The following is a 24,287-nucleotide window of genomic DNA, read 5'->3' on the forward strand; positions in this document are numbered from 1 at the left end:
AGGAGAATGGGTAGCTTTGAGAACAAAATAGTGAAGGCAGTGGACGATCAAGTAGGTAAAAAGACGAGGGCTACTAGAAATCCTTGGGTAATAGAAGAAATATTGAAAAAATTGATGAAAGGAGAAAGTATAAAAATGCAGTAAATGAAGCAGGCAAAAAGGAATACAAATGTCTCAAAAATGAGATCTACAGGAAGTGCAAAACGGCTAAGCAGGAATGGATAGCGGACAAATGTAAGGATGTAGAGGCATGTATCATTAACGGTAAGATAGATACCGCCTACAGGAAAATTAAAGAGACATTTGGAGAAAACGGAACCACTTGTATGAATATCAACAACTCAGATGGAAACCCAGTTCTAAGCACAGAAGGGAAAGCAGAAAGGCGGAAGAAATATATAGAGGGTCTAAACAAGGGTAATGTACTTGAAGATAATACTATGGAAATGGAAGAGGATGTAGATGAAGATGACATGGGAGACATGATACTGTGTGAAGAGTTTGACAGAACACTGAAAGACCTAAGTCGAAACAAGGCCCCTGGAGTAGACAACATTCCATCAGAACTACTGATAGCCGTGGGAGAGCCAGTCCTGACAAAACTCTGCCATCTGGTGAGCAAGACTAAAATAATTCCAATCCCAAAGAAAGCAGGCGTTGACAGATGTGAAAATTACCGAACTATCAGTTTAATAAGCCATGGCTGCAAAATACTAACACGAATTCTTTACAGACGAATGGAAAAACTGGTAGAAGCCGCCCTCGGGGAAGATCAGTTTGGATTCTGTAGAAATGTTGGGACATGTGAGGCAATATTGATCCTACAAATTATCTTAGAAAATAGATTAAGGAAAGGGGAACTTACGTTTCTAGCATCTGTAGACTTAGAGAAAGCTTTTGACAATGTTGAATGGAATACTATCTTTCAAATTCTGAGGGTGGCAGGGGTAAAATACAGGGAGCGAAAGGTTATTTATAATTTGTACAGAAACCAGATGGCAGTAACAAGAGTCGAGGGGCATGAAAGGGAAGCAGTGGTTGGGAAGGGAGTGAGACAGGGTTTTCATCTTTTGTACTACCTTTCCTTAGTAGGTACTATTTGTACTATTTTTTGTAGCTTGGAGGAACTCTGGGCAAAGAACATGTTCTTTTGACACTCGTTTATTTCTACAAAACTTGTAATGGTAGTTGTTCATAGAATTTATACTTTCCAGAATAATTTCTATAAAATTTGTGACTTTTGTCACGATACTGTCTTCTTCACCTAGGTTAAGCATCTTTACCTTGTTTGTGGGTTGACCTCATGAGAGCACTTCCTCTTTTCATTCTGGTAGGTACATCCCTTATGAGTAGAGGCACCTGTTTTTCGCAAAGTCCAAATTGTGAAATTTTCACAAAATTTTACCCATTTTGCTGAAAACGCGAAACTATTTACTTTTAAGCCAAATCGCAAAATGATTGACGAAAGTTTGCAAAATCTCGTCATTTGAACTTAACTGCGGAAATTCGATTGGAGTTATGGTAATACAATCCGGATATCGATTGTACACCATTTCGCTATATATAATATATGAAGTATTCCAAAGATATTCTACAATGTTCTGGCGGTGTATTCAGTATTGCCTGTTGGAAATCGTTGTGGATCGTCGGTGCATTGGGTGTGGTATTTTGTGTTTTGTTTTCGTGCTACAGATGATTAATATGGTAGTGACAGTCTTCGACCGAGAAAAGGAATTTTCGTCAGAAGGATTTTATGTTTTCGACAAAAGTAGGAAGATACTTATGTGCAAATACTGCAATGTGCGTGTTGAGTGGCGGAGGAAGGACACGTGCCTGAAACACATTAATAACAGTTCTTCCCATGAGAAGAACAAGGAGAAGGCGCTAACAACTAGTGGTATAAAAAGACAAGCTACGCTCACGGAAGTCACTGGAGCGGCAAAACGAGTGAAAAATGATAAACAAGAATTCATTTTACCGACTACTCGAGCTTTCATTGAGGCTAACATTCCGATAGAAAAGTTGATCATCCAAAGCTGATAGAATGGATCAACAAATACATACCAGTAACAATTTGTCTGTTTTATTTGGACTGTTGAGCTCCGTGGCCATGGATAATGATATTTCACTATAAAAATACAGCAACCTCACACTTTTTAATGCGTTTCATTTATGCCAATATGCATTTCGGGTTTGTGCCCATCTTCAGCTGGCAAATTACATGTATCTTCAGTTCCTACAGTGGTACAATCTCGACAGCAGTTTGGATGCTGCAGCTGGCATTCTCCTCTACTTGTTTTTTCTTGGCTATTCTTCCTTTTGCAACAACACACACTTTTTGTCACGTATTTTACACAGGCGCACTGCATTATCCGCCTTTTTTACCCCAGGCCATGTTGGGATTCCTGGCAATGAACTTGCCAATCGACTGGCTAAATTAGCTACCACCAGGCCACCTCTTGTTATTGGCATTCCGGAAATAGATCTTCGCTCAGCATTACATCGACAGGTTTTGGGCCTTTGGGATGCAGAAAGGCGCACTCTTTCTTCGCCAAACGAGCTCAAGCTCAGGTTGATTAAGAATTCTGCAACTCCGTGGGAGTACTCCTTATGGGCCTCTTGTAAGGCCTGTGTCGTCCTATGCCGGCTCCGCATCAGCTGTACTTGGCTGAATCACGGTTATCTCCTCCGTCATGAGGACCCCCCTCTCTGTCGTTGTGGACCGATGTTGACTGTGGCTCACATCTTATCGGGCTGTCCCAACTTAGCCGCACTGTAACAGACTTTTAGCTTTCCAGGCTCACTACCCCTGGTGTTGGCTGACACTGCCTCTGTAGTGGACTGACAAGACAGCCAGTCAGTGACGGGTAACCGAAAGGCACGCGTTTAATTCACGCAGGCTTGCTTAAGTCTGAAACAGGATACGTAATGAATGCTATAAAGAAAATTACGTAGCTGCTGGAATACTTAACTTTAATCCATCATTTGTATACAGCATTCTTGATGATACAAGTGAGACTCTGTCTAGAAATGGTTAATGGCGCCTTGCTAGGTCATAGCATGGACTTAGCTGAAGGCTATTCTATCTATCTCTCGGCAAATGAGAGAAAAGGCTTCGTCAGTGTAGTCGCTAGCAAAGTCGTCGTACAACTGGGGCGAGTGCTAGTACGTCTCTAGACCTGTCGTGTGGTGGCGCTCTGTCTGCGATCACTGACAGTGGCGACACGCGGGTCCGACATGTACTAATGGACCGCGGCCGATTTAAAGCTACCACCTAGCAAGTGTCCTGTCTGGCGGTGACACAACATTCCTCCCCCGCAAATCGGCGAACGGTCGTGTTATAAGGCTTCCGCCCGCCATGGGGAGGGCCCCATGTTGACGTATGCGATGAGGTGGGGAGCCTAACAACAGGCGAGGCTGTGCCACCCGCACCCGGTCATTCGGTCCGAGGGGAGCTAGGAAATGCCTGAAAGCCTAGTCCAGGGTGCATGTCAACATGCGGTGTATGCGCCCGTAAGGAGACAGGAGGGACCGAAGGGTCGACCTCCATTGCGTCGGGGTATCCGACGCGCGATGACGCCATGTGGTCCGGAGCGGGCAAGAGTTCCATGGCGGAGGACAGCTGGTCACGGGAAGCGATCGACGGCGCGTGACCCAGGGAGGCGCTCGGCGGCTGCAGCGAAGCATCCACTGCGGGCGGCGCCGGCGGGAGAACAGGCGGCGGCGGCGCGTCGCCATGGGGCAAAACTGAAGGCATCGTCGGTAACACCTGGGGATGAGGCGAGCCAGTAGATGGGTCCCCAGGGTGCTGACCGGACGGCACCGTCGCTGAAAGCAGACGGGGAGCGGCAGAACCCGTGCGACGACAGAGGCGCAGCTGATTGAGATGCCAACGCACCTCACCCGAGGCCCCCAAAACCAAATACATCGCGCGGCTGAGGCAGCGAAGAATGCGCCCTGCGAGCCAACGCCATGAACCGCGATAGTGGCGAAAGAATACAACGTCGCCTGGAGCGAAAGCAGGAGTCTGCCGCTGCACAGGAACCTGATGCGGCGGATGCAGCAAAGACATCAAGGTTCGATGAGGACGACCGTGGAGCAACTCAGCCGGCGAGCGACCATCTCGGGGCTGAGAGCGATACGAGGACAAAAAGAGCAATAACGCGTCCTCCCGAGAATGCGACTCTTTCAACTTCAACATCTGTGACTTGAAAGTCCGGACCAATCGTTCAGCGGCACCGTTTGACTGAAGCGAAAACGGCGCGGATGTCAGATGTTGAATACCATTGGCCTTGCAGAAGGACTGAAATTCTGCAGACATGAATTGTGGGCCATTGTCAGAAACAATAGTCTGTGGAAGACCTTCAATGCAAAAGATAGTGGACAACGCTTGGATCGTGGCAGATGACGTCGTGGAAGACATCCGGACAACAAAAGGAAAATTACTGAATGAATCGACCAGAACCAACCATCGAGCATTCCAGAATGGACCAGCAAAATCTATGTGTAAGCGTTGCCAAGGGGAAGTGGCTTTTGGCCAAGCAAAGAATTTCCGCGGCGGTGCGGATTGTTGTTCGGCACACGCCATGCAAGAAGAACACATATTTGTAATCGCAGCATCGATTCCGAACCAAGTACAGTGCCGACGAACAAGTTGTTTCGTACGCACTATACCCCAATGTCCTTGGTGGAGAAGCTTTAAGACAGAGGACTGTAACGAACGTGGGACCACGACCCTAGACTGATCATTGTCAGAACGCAACAGCAAAACACCACGTCGAACAAAAAGTCTCTCCTTGTGAGCAAAAAAGCGGCGAACCAACGGATCCTCGATCCTTGACTTGGACAAGGGCCATTGTGTAGCAACAAAACGCAAAACGGTAGCAAGAACAGGGTCGGCAGCTGCGGTTGTAGCTACACGATGAAAATCAATCGGAAACGATTCGACCACGTCATCAGTTTCCGCATCAATGAACATGCAAGCAAGTTCGGAAGAATCGAATGCTCTATCCTCAGCAACAGGCAAACGGGACAACGCATCGGCGTTTCCATGCTTAGCAGTGGACCGATACAAGATATCGTAGCGGTACTGCGAGAGGAAAATAGACCAGCGCATGAATTTCTGCGCTGTACGCGGAGGTACAGGCTTGTGCGGATGAAAAAGCGATGTCAAAGGTTTGTGGTCTGTGATGATGGTAAAGTGACGACCATACAAGAAATCATGAAACTTGGTAACACCAAATACGAGAGCCAAAGCTTCTTTCTCTATCTGGGAATAATTTCTGTGCGCAAATGACAGCAATTTGAATGCAAATGCAGTAGGGCGATCATGCGAACCATCTTTGTGCGCAAGCACAGCACCGATCCCGAAATCCGCTGCATCGACCATCAACAAAAGGGGTTTCTGGGGATCGAATGGCGTAAGGCAAGTATTAGAAAGCAACGCCGATTTCAACTGCCGAAAGGCGCGTTCGCATTCCGCCGTCCAGACGAACGGAACACCTTTATGGCGTAAGCGATGAAGCGGAGCTGCAATGGAAGAGGCATGGGCGATATAACGGTTATAATAATTAATTTTTCTCAGCACACTCTGTAGCTGCTTCAAATTCTGCGGCGAAGGCAAGTCTTGTATGGCACGAAGGTGCTCTGGACTGGGATGTATGCCTTGGGCATTGATTACATGTCCCAGATATGGTAAGTCACGAGCAAAAAACACACATTTGTCCTTCCTCAAGAGAAGACCATTCTGTCGCAAGACCTGAAATAATGTTCGTAGATTGATTAAATGGTCTTCTGCTGTCTTTCCGGAGATCACAATATCGTCCAGATAGTTTGCTGCAGTAGGGACCGACGCACAAACAGTTTTCAGATATTGCTGAAACAAGGCAGGGGCGGATGCACACCCGAATAACAGTCTTTTGAATCGGTACAAACAAAGATGCGTGTTAACCACCAATACGCGCTGGGATTCTTCGTCCACCGGTATTTGCAAGTACGCATCGGCTAGGTCCAACTTTGAAAAATATTTTCCCGGGCACAGTTTGTAAAAAGATCTTCCGGGCGGGGTAAAGGAAAAGTTGCAGTCACTAGTTGAGGATTCACTGTTGCCTTGAAGTCCATGCAAAGTCTCAATTTTCCGGAAGGTTTTTGCAAAATTACTAAGGGTGATGCCCAGAGAGAAGCCTGCACACGCTCAATTACACCTTGTGATTCTAAATCATTTAATGTTCTTGCGACCTCATCACGCAATGCGTGGGGAACATTGCGCGCTCTGAAAAATTTCGGTTGCGCGTTGACTTTCAGTTCGGAATGTGCTTCATAGTTCTTAGCACAACCAAGGCCTGGTGCAAAAATGTCTGCAAATTCTTCACATAGACGAGAAACACTGGCTGAAGGCACAGTCTGGTTCACTGATAGGACCTGATTTACGATAGACAAGTTAAACAACTGAAATAAATCGAAACCAAACAAGTTCACTGCAGAAGAAGAACGAAGAACGTAAAAAGACAGAAGTTTTGTTTGTCCCTTGTATGTTGCCAGAAGGCTGCACTGCCCTAACACAGGGATAAGCTGTCCTGAATAACTAGTGAGCTGAACATTTGCGGCACGCAACGGAGGTGCGCCCAGTTGTTTGTACGTGGTGTGATTGAGTAGTGAAACAGCAGCTCCGGTATCGAGCCGGAACGGTATCACGTTGCCATTAATTTCCAAGTCTACAAAAAGTTTATTGTCCTGCTGACGATAAGAGCGACTGTCTCTTGCAACGTGAACTGTTTCTGGGACAGAAGCACTGGCGACTTGACGGGATCTCCGTCGACGTCGACGCACACGTTTTGTGGGACGAACACAGTCACTGTTAGAGAGAGTAGCACTGGACGGTGTGGAGTTAACTACATGAATGTCCATGAGCAAAGGTTCACGAGCCTGAGTGTCCTTGGTTCGATTCCGGCGCGAAGCAAAGGGCCTGGATTGGTTGTGAGTGTCCGATCGAAGCTTTTTCTGGCAAACACTTTGAACATGTCCTTTTTTATTACAGAAAAAGCAAATAGCTTGGCGTGACGGGCAATTCTCACGCGAATGTCTAGTTGCACACGGCGGGCATGATTTCAGCACTGTATTTGCTTGCTTTCGCGGGACACGTGGCTGCGCGGACGTGCGCGAGGGCTGTTTACAGTTCCATGCAGCGCGCCCGGCGTGCCGGTTAATGTGACACACAGCTGGCGAAGTTTCAAATGATTCCTGAGCAAAGTCAAGTGTGTCTTGCCTATCCAATATGTCTACCACTTGTTGAAGGGAGGGATTGACTAGTTTCAAAATCTGTTCCCGTATGCGAACATCAGAAACGTTCTGTGCAATTGCATCACGCACCATAGTATCTGAATAAGGGAGTCCACATTCACACTCAAAAGCACAATCCCTTGTAAGGCCTTGCAAAGTTGCAACCCACTCCCGATTAGTCTGACCGGCCGTACGTTTGGTACCTTTTTGCAACTACATTGACTGTTTCTTTGAAATATGCATCCAATGCCGACAAAATTTCTTCGTAGGACAGAGTTGCTACGTCGCGTCGGGGAAACAATTTCACTATCACACGGTACGTGTGCACTCCGACGGATGCTGCCGCTCGTTACCTTGAATTCTGTAGGTGGCAAGATGGAATCCAAATTGGCATGACCACTCCGTCCATGTTTCCTTGGCCGCATCGTATGGCCTAAACTGGGGTGCAACAGCATGTTGTGGCGGCGGTAGTGGTGAAGCGGCGGCGGCCGCATCGTTTTGCAGTGCACGTTGACCCTGGACGAGCTGTCCAAGGGCATCCAATAACGCCTGCGTCTGCTGATTCTGCAAGCGATAAAATCCAGACAGTACATCTGGAGAATGTGGCGAAGCCATGACACAAATAAATCAGAGCAATACGAACGCGAAAGCCTCTTTCAAGACTCATCGCCAAACTGTAGTGGACTGACAAGACAGCCAGTCCACAGTGTCGGGTAACTGAAAGGCACGCGTTTAATTCACGCAGGCTTGCTTAATTCTGAAACAGGATACGTAATGAATGCTATAAAGAAAAGTACGTAGCTGCTGGAATACTTAACTTTAATCCATTATTTGTATACAGCATTCTTGATGATACAAGTCAGACTCTGTCTAGAAATGGTTAATGGCGCCTTGCTAGGTCGTAGCCATGGACTTAGCTGAAGGCTATTCTAACTATCTCTCGGCAAATGAGAGAAAAGGCTTCGTCAGTGTAGTCGCTAGCAAAGTCGTCGTACAACTGGGGCGAGTGCTAGTACGTCTCTCTAGACCTGCCGTGTGGTGGCGCTCTGTCTGCGATCACTGACAGTGGCGACACGCGGGTCCGACATGTACTAATGGACCGCGGCCGATTTAAAGCTACCACCTAGCAAGTGTGGTGTCTGGCGGCGACACCACAGCCTCAGTGGCAGATCTCGGTTTACGTTTTATTCGTGATGGGCATTTTATCGCTTTATTTAAGGGAGGGCTTTCCACATTATCGGTGAGTGGAGGAGATGGCAGGCCCTCTTGCTCTCACCCTTTGCCCTGATTGGATTGGCTTTAGCCGGGATTGGTGGTTCACCTCAGCCCTCTGCTGGTTCATCCCATCCCTCTGCCTTCCCACTCCTTTCCTTCTGGGGGCTGTTATGTCTTGAGCGTCTCTCTTGTCTCCTGTGCTTCTTCCTTCACGCCACTGTCATTAGTCAATTTTCTTCCCTCACCTTTTCTTCTGCCCTTTTCCTTCCTTCTTTGTCAATAGTTTATCATTTTATGGACCTTGTAGTTCCCTCTTCTAATATGGGATTTTATTGGTTTTAGTTACTCCAAGGTCGGAGGGACTGATAACCGCGTAGTTTGGTCCCTTCTCCAACCAACCAACCAACCAATATGGGTTCAGCGATTGCTCACGCTTGACCAAAATTGGAATCTAACGTTTTCCTGACGACTGGAGTCTGTGTGGTGCTGGGGTGCGAGACTCACACGTCTCTCGTGGGTGATTTACGTATTGTGTGCAGCCAATCTTCTTCTCAGGACAGATGGCTGCATTGATTTTCACAATGCTTCTTCTCCGAAGATTTCGTGCTGGTTAGGGAAATGTTACTGAACTACTATTCCACTTTTGAAATAATTTCATACTCTCAAAATACTTTCATATCAATTTCGCTACATTTTCTTCTTCATAATAAAACAACTACAAAAGTTTCACATGCTCTTTCAAGTCTCATAAATCAACCTCGTCTGGAAAACCTTAGTACTTAACATATATCATTACAGTCTCTTTTGGTTGTAATAACTCTTGTCAAAACAGTTCCTGCTCCTTGCAAGTCAAACAATAGAGTATATAAGTCTCTAGATAAAACACATTTCATTTGTTCCCAACTGTCACTACTATTTCACTGCCAAAGAGTAGCCCTTGATTACTCCTAGTACTGGACATAAAACTTCCAAGGCGTGCAGGACCACTACTTGTCAGCGCCGATAGATCGCCACAACGTAACACCTGCCCGTCCTGCACACGCATAAACCGTGGCACAGTACACACATTTCCACTCGCACCCTCATCCTTAAAATATAGTGTGTTCGAGTTGGTGAAATAAGTGTGTCTCTAGAATTTACCCCGAAGTTCTCGAGGCACTACATTTCCCTCTGCTTAGCTCGAACAGGCGATATTTTATACATGTTCATTATGTACATCAAGATTGTATTCACATAACACTAATTTACATTTCAATCAGTTTATATAACACTTTTTTCAAGCAATCATGTACTTAATACACAGCTCATCCTTTCCTTTTTTGTTTCAATCATAGTTATCTGAGCATTGCATCTAATAATGAAGTTAGGACTTTCGTACATGTGACGCGATAATTTTAACCTCCAATCACAGACTCCAGATGTCATAGACACTTAATTATGTCATTCTTTACTCTACTCTTCTGTACCATTTTTTCTTTAGTACACATTAATCTCATTAACTACCGTTTCCCGTAGTCTGGAGGAACTCCAGGCAAGTGAAAAGGTTCTTTCTGACACTTATAAAACTTGACAATGCTAGTGGAATTGAGACTTCAAACTTACCAGAATAATCTCTACAAAATGTGTGACTTTTGTCACGATACTGTCCTTTTCCTTTTAGGCACAGTACCTATACCTTACCTATGGGTTGATCCTACAGATAGCCTTTCTCCTGCCGTTCTGGTAGGTATGCCCCTTTTTTATTCCTATATTCTATGGTACAAGTCAATCCCCTTCTTGGTGCCCCTGCCCAGTATAGGTCAGCCTCTCTTCGGTCTGCCTATCTGCCCATTTCTTCAGTCACTAGCATCTGGATGTGCCCCTCTTATCATTCGTGAGTCGGCTTCATGATTCGTTGCTGTAGTATACATCTTTATGTATATTGTCGCTAAGTATTACCTACCAAAATTCAATTCTACTTCACACTTCTCTTTTACTTCTTGGTACCTTATTTGATCCCCTACAGTCCTCCACTACTTTTCAACTTCTACGCTTTCAGTAGACCTCATATATAATTCACTATACCATACCTTTGGTTATTCTAGACTTGTCCCACTATCCTACAAATCATCAGAGCAAATACTCGACTGACATTCCTAAATAATGATCACCATTGGTTCTTCCCTGGCTTATGCTCATTAGTTCTTCCTTACTTTCTACTCTCTTTCATTTCTCACACTTCCTTGTGAGATATAGGAAATATATAAGAAGAGACAAAAGAAAGGGGGGAAAAAAAGACGATGCAGAACCGTCATATATCAACCATACAGTATGTGCATCTACCCAGATGTACATACTTCTTTATTCTCCTACAACCCTTGTCGGTTCTGACATCGCTTTAGGTTTCTAGCCCGTAATTTTCATGTTTGTGTCAACATGTAATTTTGTGTGTAGGTCGATGTGTGTTCGTGCAGCCTGGTTCTTCGGCCTACTTATTTGAAATAAGTTGAAGTTGGAGGTTATAGGAAACCACAGAGAATGAGGACTTCAGCAATAGAAGTATATGTATATGGAAAGAGGGAAAGATAGATCAGTACTCAGATGAGAAGTAAGAAAGGAAAAAATAGAAACAGTTGCTAAGATCGAAGAAATGAAGGAATATAGCCCCAAAGACAGGAAACCCTTCCAACCCCCTTCCCCAGGATCCATACTTTGCCGGTACTTGAGTGAGTAGCTGGAGGAGGTATGATGATAAATGTCTCCTGCAGAATGGACATTTTCACCTTCACCTTTGAAGTCCCCGAAGAAAGAATCTTAGCAACCCCTATGGAATGGCAAATGGTGAAGGATCAGTCACATTTGTCTGCAAGGGTTGTCTCAAAGATGTGTGTGTGTGTGTGTGTGTGTGTGTGTGTGTGTGTGTGTGTGTGTGTGTGTGTGTGTTAGTTATGTTTGTACCTACACCCTCCCCGTTTACATCACATCTCATAAAAGGTATAAAATATTCTATACTAAATAGAAAATTATACACTATAACATAAACTGGTCTCTTAAATTAATCACAATTTTGTAGTCATATTTGGTCACTTAAATACTAACATGATAGGATAGTTTTAAGAGCTTATTAACAGATTACAGAATAGTTGAAGATTTGAAGGGAATTCAGTGTAGGAAAGCTAATGTGGAAGTAACACCGAAAACAACTTGGGAACTGATAGTCGTCACTCCGCCCATTAACACAGAATGTTAACCTCTCTGAGGAACATCTGACTTCACCCAGATCCCATGGATCTGACATTAACCACACTCGATTACTTATGGACCAATACTTCTCGTTAAATTCTGTGTGAAAGCCTGCCCACAACAAAACAATTACCATGTTACTAGGAAGCACGACATATGTAAAGTGACTCTATGTTCTAATCTGTCCTGGACAAGTTTGAACTCTTTCAACAAATCGTCCATGCCTGTCTTAGTATCATTAAGTTCCAAAGCTAAATGAGACAGAACGTTGTCTAGATTTACCCTCTCGGCAACTTATCGGTCGATTATTTCTTCTAACTGTTCCTCCAGACAGCTTATATTTATGGTGTCTGAGGTTGCTAGCTTTTCTTGAAAATTTCTCTCCATGTCATCGACTCGAGTGTTGACACCTGCAAGTTGCGCTGGGACAAAAGAAATTAGCTTATTTTGTTTCTCAGTAGTATCCTTCCGGGTGTGCAACCTCTGACTTACAGCGGTGAAGGTAACATTGCATATGCTTTGGAATAATCTTAATTTTTCAACAAGTTACTTTTCTACATTATTTAATTTTTCTTCAATGTCAAATTCTAATTTTTAGTTAAATCTTGAAGTTGCGCATCCTGTCTCTGGTTAAATTCAGTAAATAGTTGATTGACATAAGTATTTAAAGAACTGGATAGTTCATTCTTAAAATCTACCTTCAGATTCTTGACTTTATTATTCAGAGTGTCAAATTCAGTCTTCAGCAAACTTATATTTGTTGTTTGACTGTTTAAGATTTCATTTTCGCTACTTTAAACCTCACTCGGAGCATCTAATTTGATGTTCAGTTGTATATTTACTGTATCTAACTTAAGACTTGGAGCACTTAAATTTTCATTCAATTCCTTTCTTAAGGAAACACTCAGTTCCTGTCTTAACGAAGCATTTTGAGCATTTAGTTCTAGTTGTCTTAAAGAAGCTGAATCTGCTCTCTGTTCTTGTCTCTGGTTGTCTAATTTAAGGCTTAGTGCTTTAATTAAATTTGCTACCTCAGTCCAGTCTGGCATTTCCTTTGTTACAGTCATTGCCAGGGTTGCTCTGAAGTTTGTTGCTGTTCTTGATCCATATGTTGTGGATCTTGGACCTACTGATCCTCTAAAGGAAATTCACCATTGAATACAATAACTATAACAACAGTTTATCATGCAATCGTCCACTCAACTTTACCAAAAAATTATTGTTTTTCGCTCACCCGGCATAAAGTTTTAGGCTGCGTCGGTGAGCAGGTGTAGAATCGGCACTGGTGAATAGCACAGGTGCCGGCAGCATCAAACGTTGGTTATGACATCGGTGTGGGTGAGCAGACGCAAAGTCAGCAACGGAGAACGGCAGTCGTTGCAGTCAGCAAAGGTGGTGGGTTACTGTGACGACGACTGCTCAGTCGACGTATGTGTGTGGGCTGCTTACTTCCCCACACCAAATCTTCTTAGTTGTATTATCCTCTGCATCTTCCTTTGTCCGGTGCTTATTAACTTTCAGAATCTAATTCTGCGTAACAGTTGCCTTGTCTTGTTACTCTCGGTTGCCATGGAAACTCAATATCCTCTTATCTCGATTTCTGTCATAAAATTCCTGCTGTCTTCGGGTCCTGTCACTTGGGTTGCCAACCTTCTAACGTTTTCCTGACGACTGGAGTCTGTGTGGTGCTGGGGTGCAAGACTCGCACGTCTCTGGTGGGTTATTTACGAGTTGTGTGCAGCCGATCTTCTTCTCAGGACAGATGGCTGCATTGATCTTCACAATGCTTCTTGTCCGAAGATTTCGTGCTGGTTAGGGAAATGTTACTGAACTCCTTCTTTACTTTTGAAATGATTTCTTACTCTCAGAAGACTTCTATATCAACTTCACTATATTTTCTTCTTCACAATAAGACAACTACACAAGTTTCACATGCTCTTTCAAGTCTATTAAATCAACCCCGTCTGCAAAACCTTAGTACTTAACATATATCATAACCCTTGTCAAAACAGTTCTTGCTCCTAGCAAGTCAAACAACAGAGTATAAAAGTGTCTAGATAAAATGTATTTCATTTGTCCAACAGTCAATACTATTTCACTGCCAAAGAGAAGCCCATGATTACACCATGTACTGGAAATACGGCTTCCAAAGTGTGCACAGCCACCACTTATCAGCACCGATAGACGGCTGCAACTTTAGTCTTCTCATAACACCCGCCCGTCTTGCACACGCAGAAACTATGGCACAGTAGACACATTTCCACTCACACACTCATCCTTAAAATATTGTGTGTTAAAGAGTGTGAAATATGAGTGTCTCTAGAATTTACCCCAAAATTCTCAAGGCACTACAGTATTAAGTTTTAATTATCACTTTAAAAATATGAAATGGCTTTACCCTTTGGTGTGACAGAGGCCTCTGTTGGAGAAGTATGCATTTTGGCTGTTCAGGAAATGTCGCCTGAAAAAATCTCTTTATCATTCTGTAAATGCATATGATTGAATGGTTTTGGATATGTCGAAAGAGGGAGGGGTCACTGTGTGCCATGTTAGGGGAATATGAGAGAATGAAGCAAAACTTGATAGCCCAAACAAGAAGCATATATGACCAACTTGTACAGAATGAGCTAGGGTAAAGACTCCCTCGGACAGCTTCCTGCAACACTTCATTGTTAAGCCTCTGGTAATGTCGCAGAAGATTTTAGTGGTATGCTTCTGTTGCAGTTTGACAGTGTTGAGCATAATCTGTTAGCACCACACCACTGGAGTCCAAAAAACCATTTAGCATCACGATACTAGATTATAGTTCAGTCCTTGCCTTTTTGAGGAACATGTCCTCTTCTTGCTTTTTTCTTTTGTTTTGTCATTGTGATACACCTAACGCTGTGAGCAGTTACACTGTAGTGGGAGCAACCTTTGTCATGCTCAAAATGCTGTGCAAGTGTTGAAGGCTGATCCGTGACTGATTTGCACTTTTTTTACTCTAGTGATATGCTGGTTTTAGAGCGTTAGACTCCACTTATCTTGCAATACTTGGTTCTTTGTAGAGAAATGGTCTGCCACTTTGTTCATCATTTTTGTACGTACTTGACTGTGTCTAGTGTAACAGTACATTATCTACATCTACGTTTATACCAGCATGGTGTGAGACACAGGCTTGGAAGCCAAAAGTGAAATGGAGCAGCTCTAGGTTTCATAAGAATCTAGATCTGATTATTATCTTTCTCATCCTAATGGACATATTTTATGAATCAATAAAATGGAAACATCTGGAACCACTATAATTTTCCCTCTTGTCTCTTGGCGAGTGCTCGCACTGAGCCAGGTGGCTCAGTGAATGAGATGCTAGATTCTCATTAGGGAGGAGTGGGTTTGTGCTCATCTAGGTCTACATGTAACTTCGAATATGCCCCAACAAGTTTCCTTTCCATCTCCCTGGCATCAGACAAAGTGCCTAGTCTCTTACAATCTCTTGTCAACAGGACACTACACTCAGACGTTTGTTTCTTTCTGCCTCTGTACAGTCTAACATACTGCTACGGATTACGGATTTTGGTAAGCTAATTCCACTAGGGTATTTCAGATGAATACACTGCTGGTATCATCATTCCCAAGACATATGGGGGAAGAAGGTGTCATTGTTCAGTTTATTTCATCTGCATGGTCTTAGCAACTGCTCAGAAACAAATAACTTCTTCAGTGTTGGTAATTGCTTCCTGCTTCCTTAACAGTTGTCATTGGCTATGGAAAATCACAATTGTCATTACCTATGAATAATCAGTTCCTAAATTAGATGCCAAACGAGCAGTGGTGAATGATGGGGAATGCTTTTGCAAAACAGTGCACTGTTATCAGATCGCGTAAATTCTTATAGTTAAACACCAGAGGAGTCATACGTCTATGTGCAGTCAATAGAAGTGTGTACTTCATTCTCTGTTGGCAAATGTAGAGTAGAATGTAACACAAAAAGTTAGACAGTTAAAATATAATTCTAGAAGTTGAGTAGCAGTATGCTACTGTATTGCATGTGTGATGAGAAAAATGTTGGGACTTGTAAGTACATGTCGTCCTCCTTTGTTTAATTCAATTAATAATGTCATTGGAAGCTTTGAGCAGTAGTATACCTTATTAAAATTAAGTTAGTTTCAGCATTGAAGAATTCATGATACTGCAGATCACAACTTCATATTTCAGCTCCACATCTCATTGTGTATTTTTCTCACCGTATATGGTCCCTGTCCCCTCATGAGCCATGGACCTTGTCGTTGGTGGGGAGGCTTGCGTGCCTCATCGATACAGATAGCCGTATCGTAGGTGCAACCACAACGGAGGGGTATCTGTTGAGAGGCCAGACAAATGTGTGGTTCCTGAAGAGGGGCAGCAGCCTTTTCAGTTGTTGCAAGGGCAACAGTCTGGATGCTTGACTGATCTGGCCTTGTAACAATAACCAAAACGGCCTTGCTGTGCTGGTACTGCGAACGGCTGAAAGCAAGGGGAAACTACGGCCGTAATTTTTCCCGAGGGCATGCAGCTTTACTGTATGGTTAAATGATGATGGCGCCCGCTTGTGTAAAATATTCAGCAGATAAAATAGTCCCCCATTCGGATCTCCGGGCGGGGACTACTCAAGAGGATGTCGTTATCAGGAGAAAGAAAACTGGCGTTCTACGGATCGGAGCGTGGAATGTCAGATCCCTTAATCGGGCAGGTAGGCTAGAAAATTTAAAAAGGGAAATGGATAGGTTAAAGATAGATATAGTGGGAATTAGTCATGACGGTTGCAGGAGGAACAAGACTTCTGGTCAGGTGAATACAGGGTTATAAATGCAAAATCAAATAGGGGCAATGCAGGAGTAGGTTTAATAATGAATAAAAAAATTGTAATGTGGGTAAGCCACTACAAACAGCATAGTGAACGCATTATTGTGGCCAAGATAGCCAAGATAGATACGAAGCCCAAGCCTACCACAGTAGTAAAAGTTTGTATGCCGACTAGCTCGGCAAATGACAAAGAGATTGATGAAATGTATCATGAGATAAAAGAAATTATTCAGATAGTGAAGGGAGACAAATATTTAATAGTCATGGGTGACTGGAATTCGATAGTAGGAAAAGGAAGAGAAGGAAACGTAGTAGGTGAATATGGAATTAGGGTAAAGAATAAAAGTGGAAGCCGCCTGGTAGAATTTTGCACAGAGCTAACATTTGGTTTAAGAGTCATGAAAGAAGGCAGTATACGTGGATGAGGCTGGGAGACACTGGATCATTTCAGATAGATTATATAATGGTAAGACAGGTTTAGGAACCAGGTTTTAAGTTGTATGACATTTCCAGGGGCAGATGTGGACTCCGACCACGATCTATTGGTTATGAACTGTAGATTAAAACTGAAGAAACCGCAAAAGGGTGGGAATTTAAGAAGATGGGATCTGGATATACTGACTAAACCAGAGGTTGTACAGGGTTTCAGGGAGAGCATAAGGGAACAATTTACAGGAATGGGGGAAAGAAATACAGTAGAAGAAGAATGGGCAGCTTTGAGGGATGAAGTAGTGAAGGCAGCAGAGGATCAAGTAGGTAAAAAGATGAGGGGCAGTAGAAATCCTTGGGTAACAGAAGAAATATTGAATTTAATTGATGAAAGGAGAAAATATAAAAACACAGCAAATGAAGCAGGCAAAAAGGTATACAAACGTCTCAAAAATGAGATCAATAGGAAGTGCAAAATGGCTAAGCAGGAATGGCTAGAAGACAAATGTAATGATGTAGAGGCATGTATCATTAGGAATAAGATAGATACTGCATACAGGAAAATTAAAGAGACCTTTGGAGAAAACTTGTATGAATATCAAGAACTCGGATGGAAACCCAGTTCTAAGCAAAGAAGGGAAAGCAGAAAGGTGGAAGGAGTATATAGAGGGTCTAAACAAGGGCGATGTACTTGAGGAGAATACTATGGAAATGGAGGAGGATGTCGATGAAGATGAAATGGGAAATAGGATACTGCGTGAAGAGTTGAAACAAGGTCCCGGAAGTAAACAACATTCCATTAGAACTACTGACAGCCTTGGGAGAGCCAGTCCTGACAAAACTCTTCCATCTGGTGAGCAAGATGTAGGAGACAGGCGAAATACCCTCAGACTTCAAGAAGAATATAATAATTCCAATCCCAAAGAAACCAGGTGTTGATAGATGTGAAAATTACCGAACTATCAGTTTAATAAGTGACAGCTGCAAAATACTAACGCAAATTCTCTACAGACGAATGGAAAAACTGGTAGAAGCCAACCTCGGGGGAGATCAGTTTGGATTCCGTAGAAATGTTGGAACACATGAGGCAGTACTGACCTTAGGACTTATCTTAGAAGAAAGATTAAGGAAAGGAAAATCTACATTTCTAGCATTAGTAGACTTAGAGAAAGCTTTTGAAAATGTTGACTGAAATTCTCTTTTCAAATTCTGAAGGTGGCAGGGGTAAAATACACAGAGCGAAAGGCTATTTGTACAGAAACCAGGTGGCAGTTAAGAGTCGAGGGGCACACAAGGGAGTGAGACAGGCTTGTAGCCTCTCCCTGATGTTATTCAGTCTGTATATTGAGCAAGCAGTAAAGAAAACAAAAGAAAGGTATTAAAATCCATGGAGAAAAATTAAAAACTTTGAGGTTCGCTGATGACATTGTGATTCTGTCAGGCACAGCAAAGGACCTGGAAGAGCAGTTGAATGGAATGGACAGTGTCCTGAAAGGAGCATATAAGATGAACATCAACAAAAGCAAAACGAGGATAATGGAATGTAGTCGAATTAAGTCGGGTGATGCTGAGGGAATTAAATTAGGAAATGAGGCACTTAAGTTAGTAGATGAGTTTTTGCTATTTGGGGAGGAAAATAACTGATGATGGTCGAACTACAAAGGATATAAAATGTAGTCTGGCAATGACAAGGAAAGTGTTTCTGAAGAAGAGAAATTTGGTAGCATCGAGTACACATTTAAGTGTCAGGAAGTCATTTCTGAATGTATTTGTATGGAGTGTAGCTATGTACGGAAGTGAAACATGGACAATAAATAGTTTGGACCAGAAGAGAATAGAAGCTTTCGAAATGTGGTGCTACAGAAGAATGCTGAAGATTAGATGGGTAGATCACATAACTAATGAGGTGGTGTTGAATAGGATTGGGGAGAAGAGAAGTTCGTGGCACAACTTGACTAGAAGAAAAGATCGGCTGGTAGGACATGTTCTGAGGCATCAAGGGATCACCAATTTAGTATTGGAGAGCAGCGTGGAGGGTTAAAATCATAGAGGGAGACTGGTTTGATGCAGCTCTCCATTCTACTCCATCCTGTGCAACCTTATTCATCTTCCAGTACCTACTGCAACCTACATCCTTCTGAATATGCTTAGTGTATTCATCTCTTGTTTTCCTTCTACGGTTTTTACCCTCCACACTTCCCTCCAATGCTACATTTGTGATCCTTTGATGCCTCAGAATATGCCCTACCAACTGATCCCTTTCTTCTAGTCAAGTTGTGCCACAAACTCCTCCCCAATTCTATTCAATACCTCCTCATTAATAATGTGATCTACCCATCTAATCTTCAGCATTCTTCTGTAGCACCACATTTCGAAAGCTCCATACATGGCTACACTCCATGCAAATACTTTCAGAAACGACTTCCTGACACTTAAATCTATACTCGATGTTAAATTTCTCTTCTTCAGAAACCCTTTCCTTCCCATTGCCAGTCTGCATTTTATATCCTCTCTACTTCAACCATCATCAGTTATATTGCTCCCCAAATTGCAAAACTCCTTTACTACTTTAAGTGTCTCATTTCCCAATCTAATTCCCTCAGCATCACCTGACTTAATTCGACTACATTCCATTATCTTCATTTTGCTTTTGTTCATGTTCATCTTATATCCTCCTTTCATGACACTGTCCATTCCATTCAACTGCTCTTCCAAGTCCTTTGCTGTATCTGACAGAATCACAATGTCATCAGCGAACCTCAGAGCTTTTAATTCTTCTCCATGGATTTTAATACCATTCTTTTGTTTCCTTTACTGCTTGCTCAATATACAGATTGAATAACATTGGGGAGAGGCTACAACCCTTCCCAACCGCTGCTTCCCTTTCGTGCCCCTCGACTCTTTTAACTGCCATCTGGTTTCTGCACAAATAGCCTTTCACTCTGTGTATTTTACCCCTGCCACATTTAGAATTTGAAAGAGAGTATTCCAGTCAACATGGTCAAAAGCTTTCTCTTAGTCTACAAATGCTAGAAATGTAGATTTGCCTTTCCTTAATCTTTCTTCTACGATAAGTCCTAAGGTCAGTATTGCCTCACATGTTCCAATATGTCTACGGAATCCAAACTGATCTTGCCCTAGGTTGGCTTCTACCAGTTTTTCCATTCGTCTGTAAGGAATTTGCATTAGTATTTTGCAGCAGTGGCTTATTAAACTGATAGTTCGGTAATTTTCACATCTATCAACACCTGGTTTCTTTGGGATTGGAAGTATTATATTCTTCTTGAAGTCTGAGGGTATTTCACCTGTCTCATACATCTTGCTCACCAGATGGTAGAGTCTTGTCAGGACTGGCCCTCCCAAGGCCATCAATAGTTCTAATGGAATGTTGTCTACTCGCAGGGCCTTGTTTCGACTCTGGTCTTTCAGTGCTCTGTTAAACTCTTGACACAGTATCATATCTCCCATTTCATTTTCATCTAAATCCTCCTCCATTTCCATAGTATTCTCCTCAAGTACATCGCCCTTGTATAGACCCTCTATATACTCCTTCCACCTTTCTGCTTTCCCTTCTTTGCTTAGAACTGAGTTTCCATCTGAGCTCTTGATATTCATACAAGTGGTTCTCTTTTCTCCAAAGGTCTCTTTAATTTTCCTGTAGGCAGTATCTATCGTACCCCTAGTGAGATAAGCCTCTACATCCTTAAATTTATCCTCTAGCCATCCCTGCTTAGCCATTTTGCACTTCCTGTTGATCCCATTTTTGAGACGTTTGTATTCCTTTTTGCCTGCTTCATTTACTTCATTTTTATATTTTCCCCTTTCATCAATTAAATTCAATGTTTCTTCTGTTACCCAAGGATTTCTACTAACCCTCATCTTTTTACCTACTTGATCCTCTGCTGCCTTCACTACTTCATCCCTCAAAGCTACCCATTCTTCTTCTACTGTATTTCTTTCCCCCATTCCTGTAAATTGTTCCTTTATGCTCTCCCTGAAACTCTCTACAACCTCTGGTTCTGCCAGTTTATCCAGGTCCCATCTCCTTAAATTCCCACCTTTTTGCAATTTCTTCAGTTTTAATCTACAGTTCATAACGGATAGATTGTGGTCAGAGTCTACATCTGCCCCTGGAAATGTTTTACAATTTAAAACCTGGTTCCTTCGTCTCTGTTTTACATTATATAATCTATATGATACATTCTAGTATCTCCAGGATTCTTCCATGTATACAACCTTCTTTTATGATTCTTGAACCAAGTTTTAGCTATTATTAAGTTATGCTCTGTGCAAAATTGTACCAGGCGGCTTCCTCTTTCATTTCTTTCCCCCAATCCGTATTCACCTACTATGCTTCCTTCGCTCCCTTTTCCTACTCTCGAATTCCAGTCACCCATGAGTATTAAAGTTTCGTCTCCCTTCACTACCTGAATAATTTCTTTTATCTCATCATACATTTCATCAATTTCTTCATCATCTGCAGAGCTAGTTGGCATATAAATTTGTACTACTGTAGTAGGCGTGGGCTTCGTGTCTATCTTGGCCACAATAATGCGTTCACTATGCTGTTTGTAATGGCTTACCCACATTATTATTTTCTTTATTCATTATTAAACCTACCCCTGCATTACCCCTATTTGATCTTGTATTTATAACCTTGTATTCACCTGACCAGAAGTCTTGTTCTTCCTGCCACTGAACTTAACTAATTCCCACTATATCTCACTTTAACCTTTTTAAATTTTTTAACCTACCTGCCCGATTAAGGGATCTGAGATGAATACACTACGCATATTCAGAAAGATGTAGGTTGCAGTAGGTACTGAGAGATGATGAAGCTTGCACAGGATAGAGTAGCATGGAGAGCTGCATCAAACCAGTCTCTGGACTGAAGAAGAAGAAGAAGAAGAAGAAGAAGACGACGACATGCTCTCTGTAGCAATTTGAACTAACCAGCTGACTAATTTCATTTGGGCAATAATACTTGTGTAATCACTGAGGCTTAGTTTTAGCTGATGGATATTGTCATTGTTGCCACTCAGTTTTTATATTGATATGTAGAAACTGGAAAGAGTTGTGTAATTTACGGCAGAATTCAGTGTTAATTTTTGCTTAACTGGGATTTTTCAGGTTTTTTTTTTTTTAATTATTGATTTGGTCTCATTTTTTGCCAGCTGATTTTGTTATTATTTTTGCCGAGTTTGCTGCTATTTTTTGGCAGATTCTGTGCAGTTTTGTTGCCAAATTAGGTATTTTTTTTGTGCATTTCGGAGTTGTTTTTCGCTTTTTTTTCCCCCCTCTCCCTCAAGCTTTGGTGCTAATTTTTGTCAATTTCCATTTCGCCAAAGTCAGTTTTTTTATTTTATCAATTTTTTTTCCCAAATTTGTTGCCCCGACTTCCCCTCTCCCCAATTTCAGTGATACTTTTTTTTTGTCAATTCGTGTGCTATTTTTGACGTCACATGTAGTTTGCTACTCAGGAATTGAAGTGACATTTTAAAGTTTTACACCAGCCTCATTCAGCCGCGAGGAGAAAGGAAGACACAATACAATTTCGTTTCTATAACTATCTTAATGAGTATTGGCAAAGTATCATCCTTAGATTTATAACATTTTTTATGCCTGCTATCGGGAAATTTGATGATATTTCATTAAAATTGCAGATTTTCTGTTATTTTACAAAACTTGCTAATTTTGTGTTATCATTTTTTTATATATGTTTCTGTTCCTATCAATATGTATTAACAGGGACAGTAGAACATGAACCATTTGCCCCTGTGTCACATACCGCCTAGCTGCATGCTGTCTGTTATCACCGTGCAGCAGCGCTACAGTCGTTGCTGTAGTTTGTTGTTCTTAGTGTTTTTCTTTTCCTGTTACTACATATTGCTAAACTGAATGCCCCATTACTCTAATTCAAACCACTCTGGTGGATGGGCACATAAAATATCACATTAAAAATAATGTTGTTTGTAATCAGAAAGCAACCTACATTTTCCATTGGCACTGGTTGTCACATGTAATAATTGTTCGGGCTGACTCCAGTTACAGATTGCAAAACTGAAATTCTATCTGCTGAAACACAGAGAGATAACACCTAATGATTGAAGTGACACAGTGAGTGTGTGTGTGTGTGTGTGTGTGTGTGTGTGTGTGTGTGTGTGTGTGTGTGTAATAACATAACTTATTACTTGACTGTGTAGTCACTTAACTACAGCAGTTGACCTTTTTTGAAGTAAAAGCCCTGATCATGTAAATTACCTTAACAGAATGATCTGATCTGATACACGGACATATGCTCTCACTTGTTTTGAGACAACATCTAGATAGTAAACTAATTATTGCTATGCTGTTTAGAACTGATATCCTTGATGATTATGTTTTAGTTTCATCACTTTGAAGTAAATTTGTGGTGGTAGCTATATTTGGATACATCTTGGATTTGATCAGTATGGTGTGCATGAAAATACTATTATTGTTGCAATATGAATAAAATTCTTGTGTGTTCTAATTGTGTCATGTCATATGTAACTGAATTTTCAGACTTAGTTAATTTTCATAATATATTGCAGTTTAGAACCCAGGAAAATTTTATTCATAACTTTCATACTTTTGACATAATTGATTTATATGCACTAAATTTTTAATTGTGTTGTTTGTCCCACAACTTCAGTTTTGTCTTCACTTTTCAGAGAACAACAAGAAAACCAATATGAAATAATTGATGAAAATGTCTTCGTCAGTCAAGAAACTGTGCAAGAGAATAACGAGACGTAAGTATCCAGTAAATCATGGATGAGAATATGTTATAGAGAAGCTTTGTTTCACTTCAGTTGTTAAAACTTTTAAGGGTTTTATATTTCCCTTTTACTTTCTTAGCATCATTAATTCCATTGTATATTTTCACTGCAGTACGTTCAATGTGAACATTAGTGACAAATTTAAATTGTGTGGCAATTGAGGTTGTCTGCTTCCAATGGAGCCTTCTGATCACACTTCATGGTACATATCTGGACTACAGTATACAGCTACCTATTCTCCAGTGCTCTTATTATTGGACATTTCATGCAAAAATGTATTCAGGATCTGAGGTAGGGGTGCAACACACAATAATTTTGAGGAAGGGGCAGCATTAGGGAAACAAACCACTATTTCTTACCAAAATGGTGATCCTTCCCATTCCTTGCTACACCATTTTCCTAAGGAGTACTATTATTCGCCATATGGTTATGAATAATATACCTCTATCCTTTTGCATTTGCTTCCCCTTAACAGAGGGCACAGCAGATTTCCCAAATGATGGGTCTGATTGCCTCTGTTTC

The 24,287-nt window shown here is 42.0% G+C and overlaps 1 protein-coding gene across 2 annotated transcripts in view; it reads left to right on the forward strand.

The window, feature by feature from the left end:
• LOC126187365 (zinc finger protein 665-like) overlaps positions 1-24,287 on the forward strand; it is a 186,405-nt gene that overhangs the window by 65,590 nt on the left and 96,528 nt on the right. For both annotated transcript variants that reach the window (XM_049928409.1, XM_049928410.1), the window contains exon 5: positions 23,658-23,738. In XM_049928409.1, coding sequence (XP_049784366.1) covers positions 23,658-23,738 — 81 coding nt within the window. The remainder of the gene's footprint in view (positions 1-23,657; positions 23,739-24,287) is intronic.

The sequence above is a fragment of the Schistocerca cancellata genome, chromosome 5, assembly GCF_023864275.1.
Source record: "Schistocerca cancellata isolate TAMUIC-IGC-003103 chromosome 5, iqSchCanc2.1, whole genome shotgun sequence".
Lineage (NCBI taxonomy): Eukaryota > Metazoa > Arthropoda > Insecta > Orthoptera > Acrididae > Schistocerca > Schistocerca cancellata.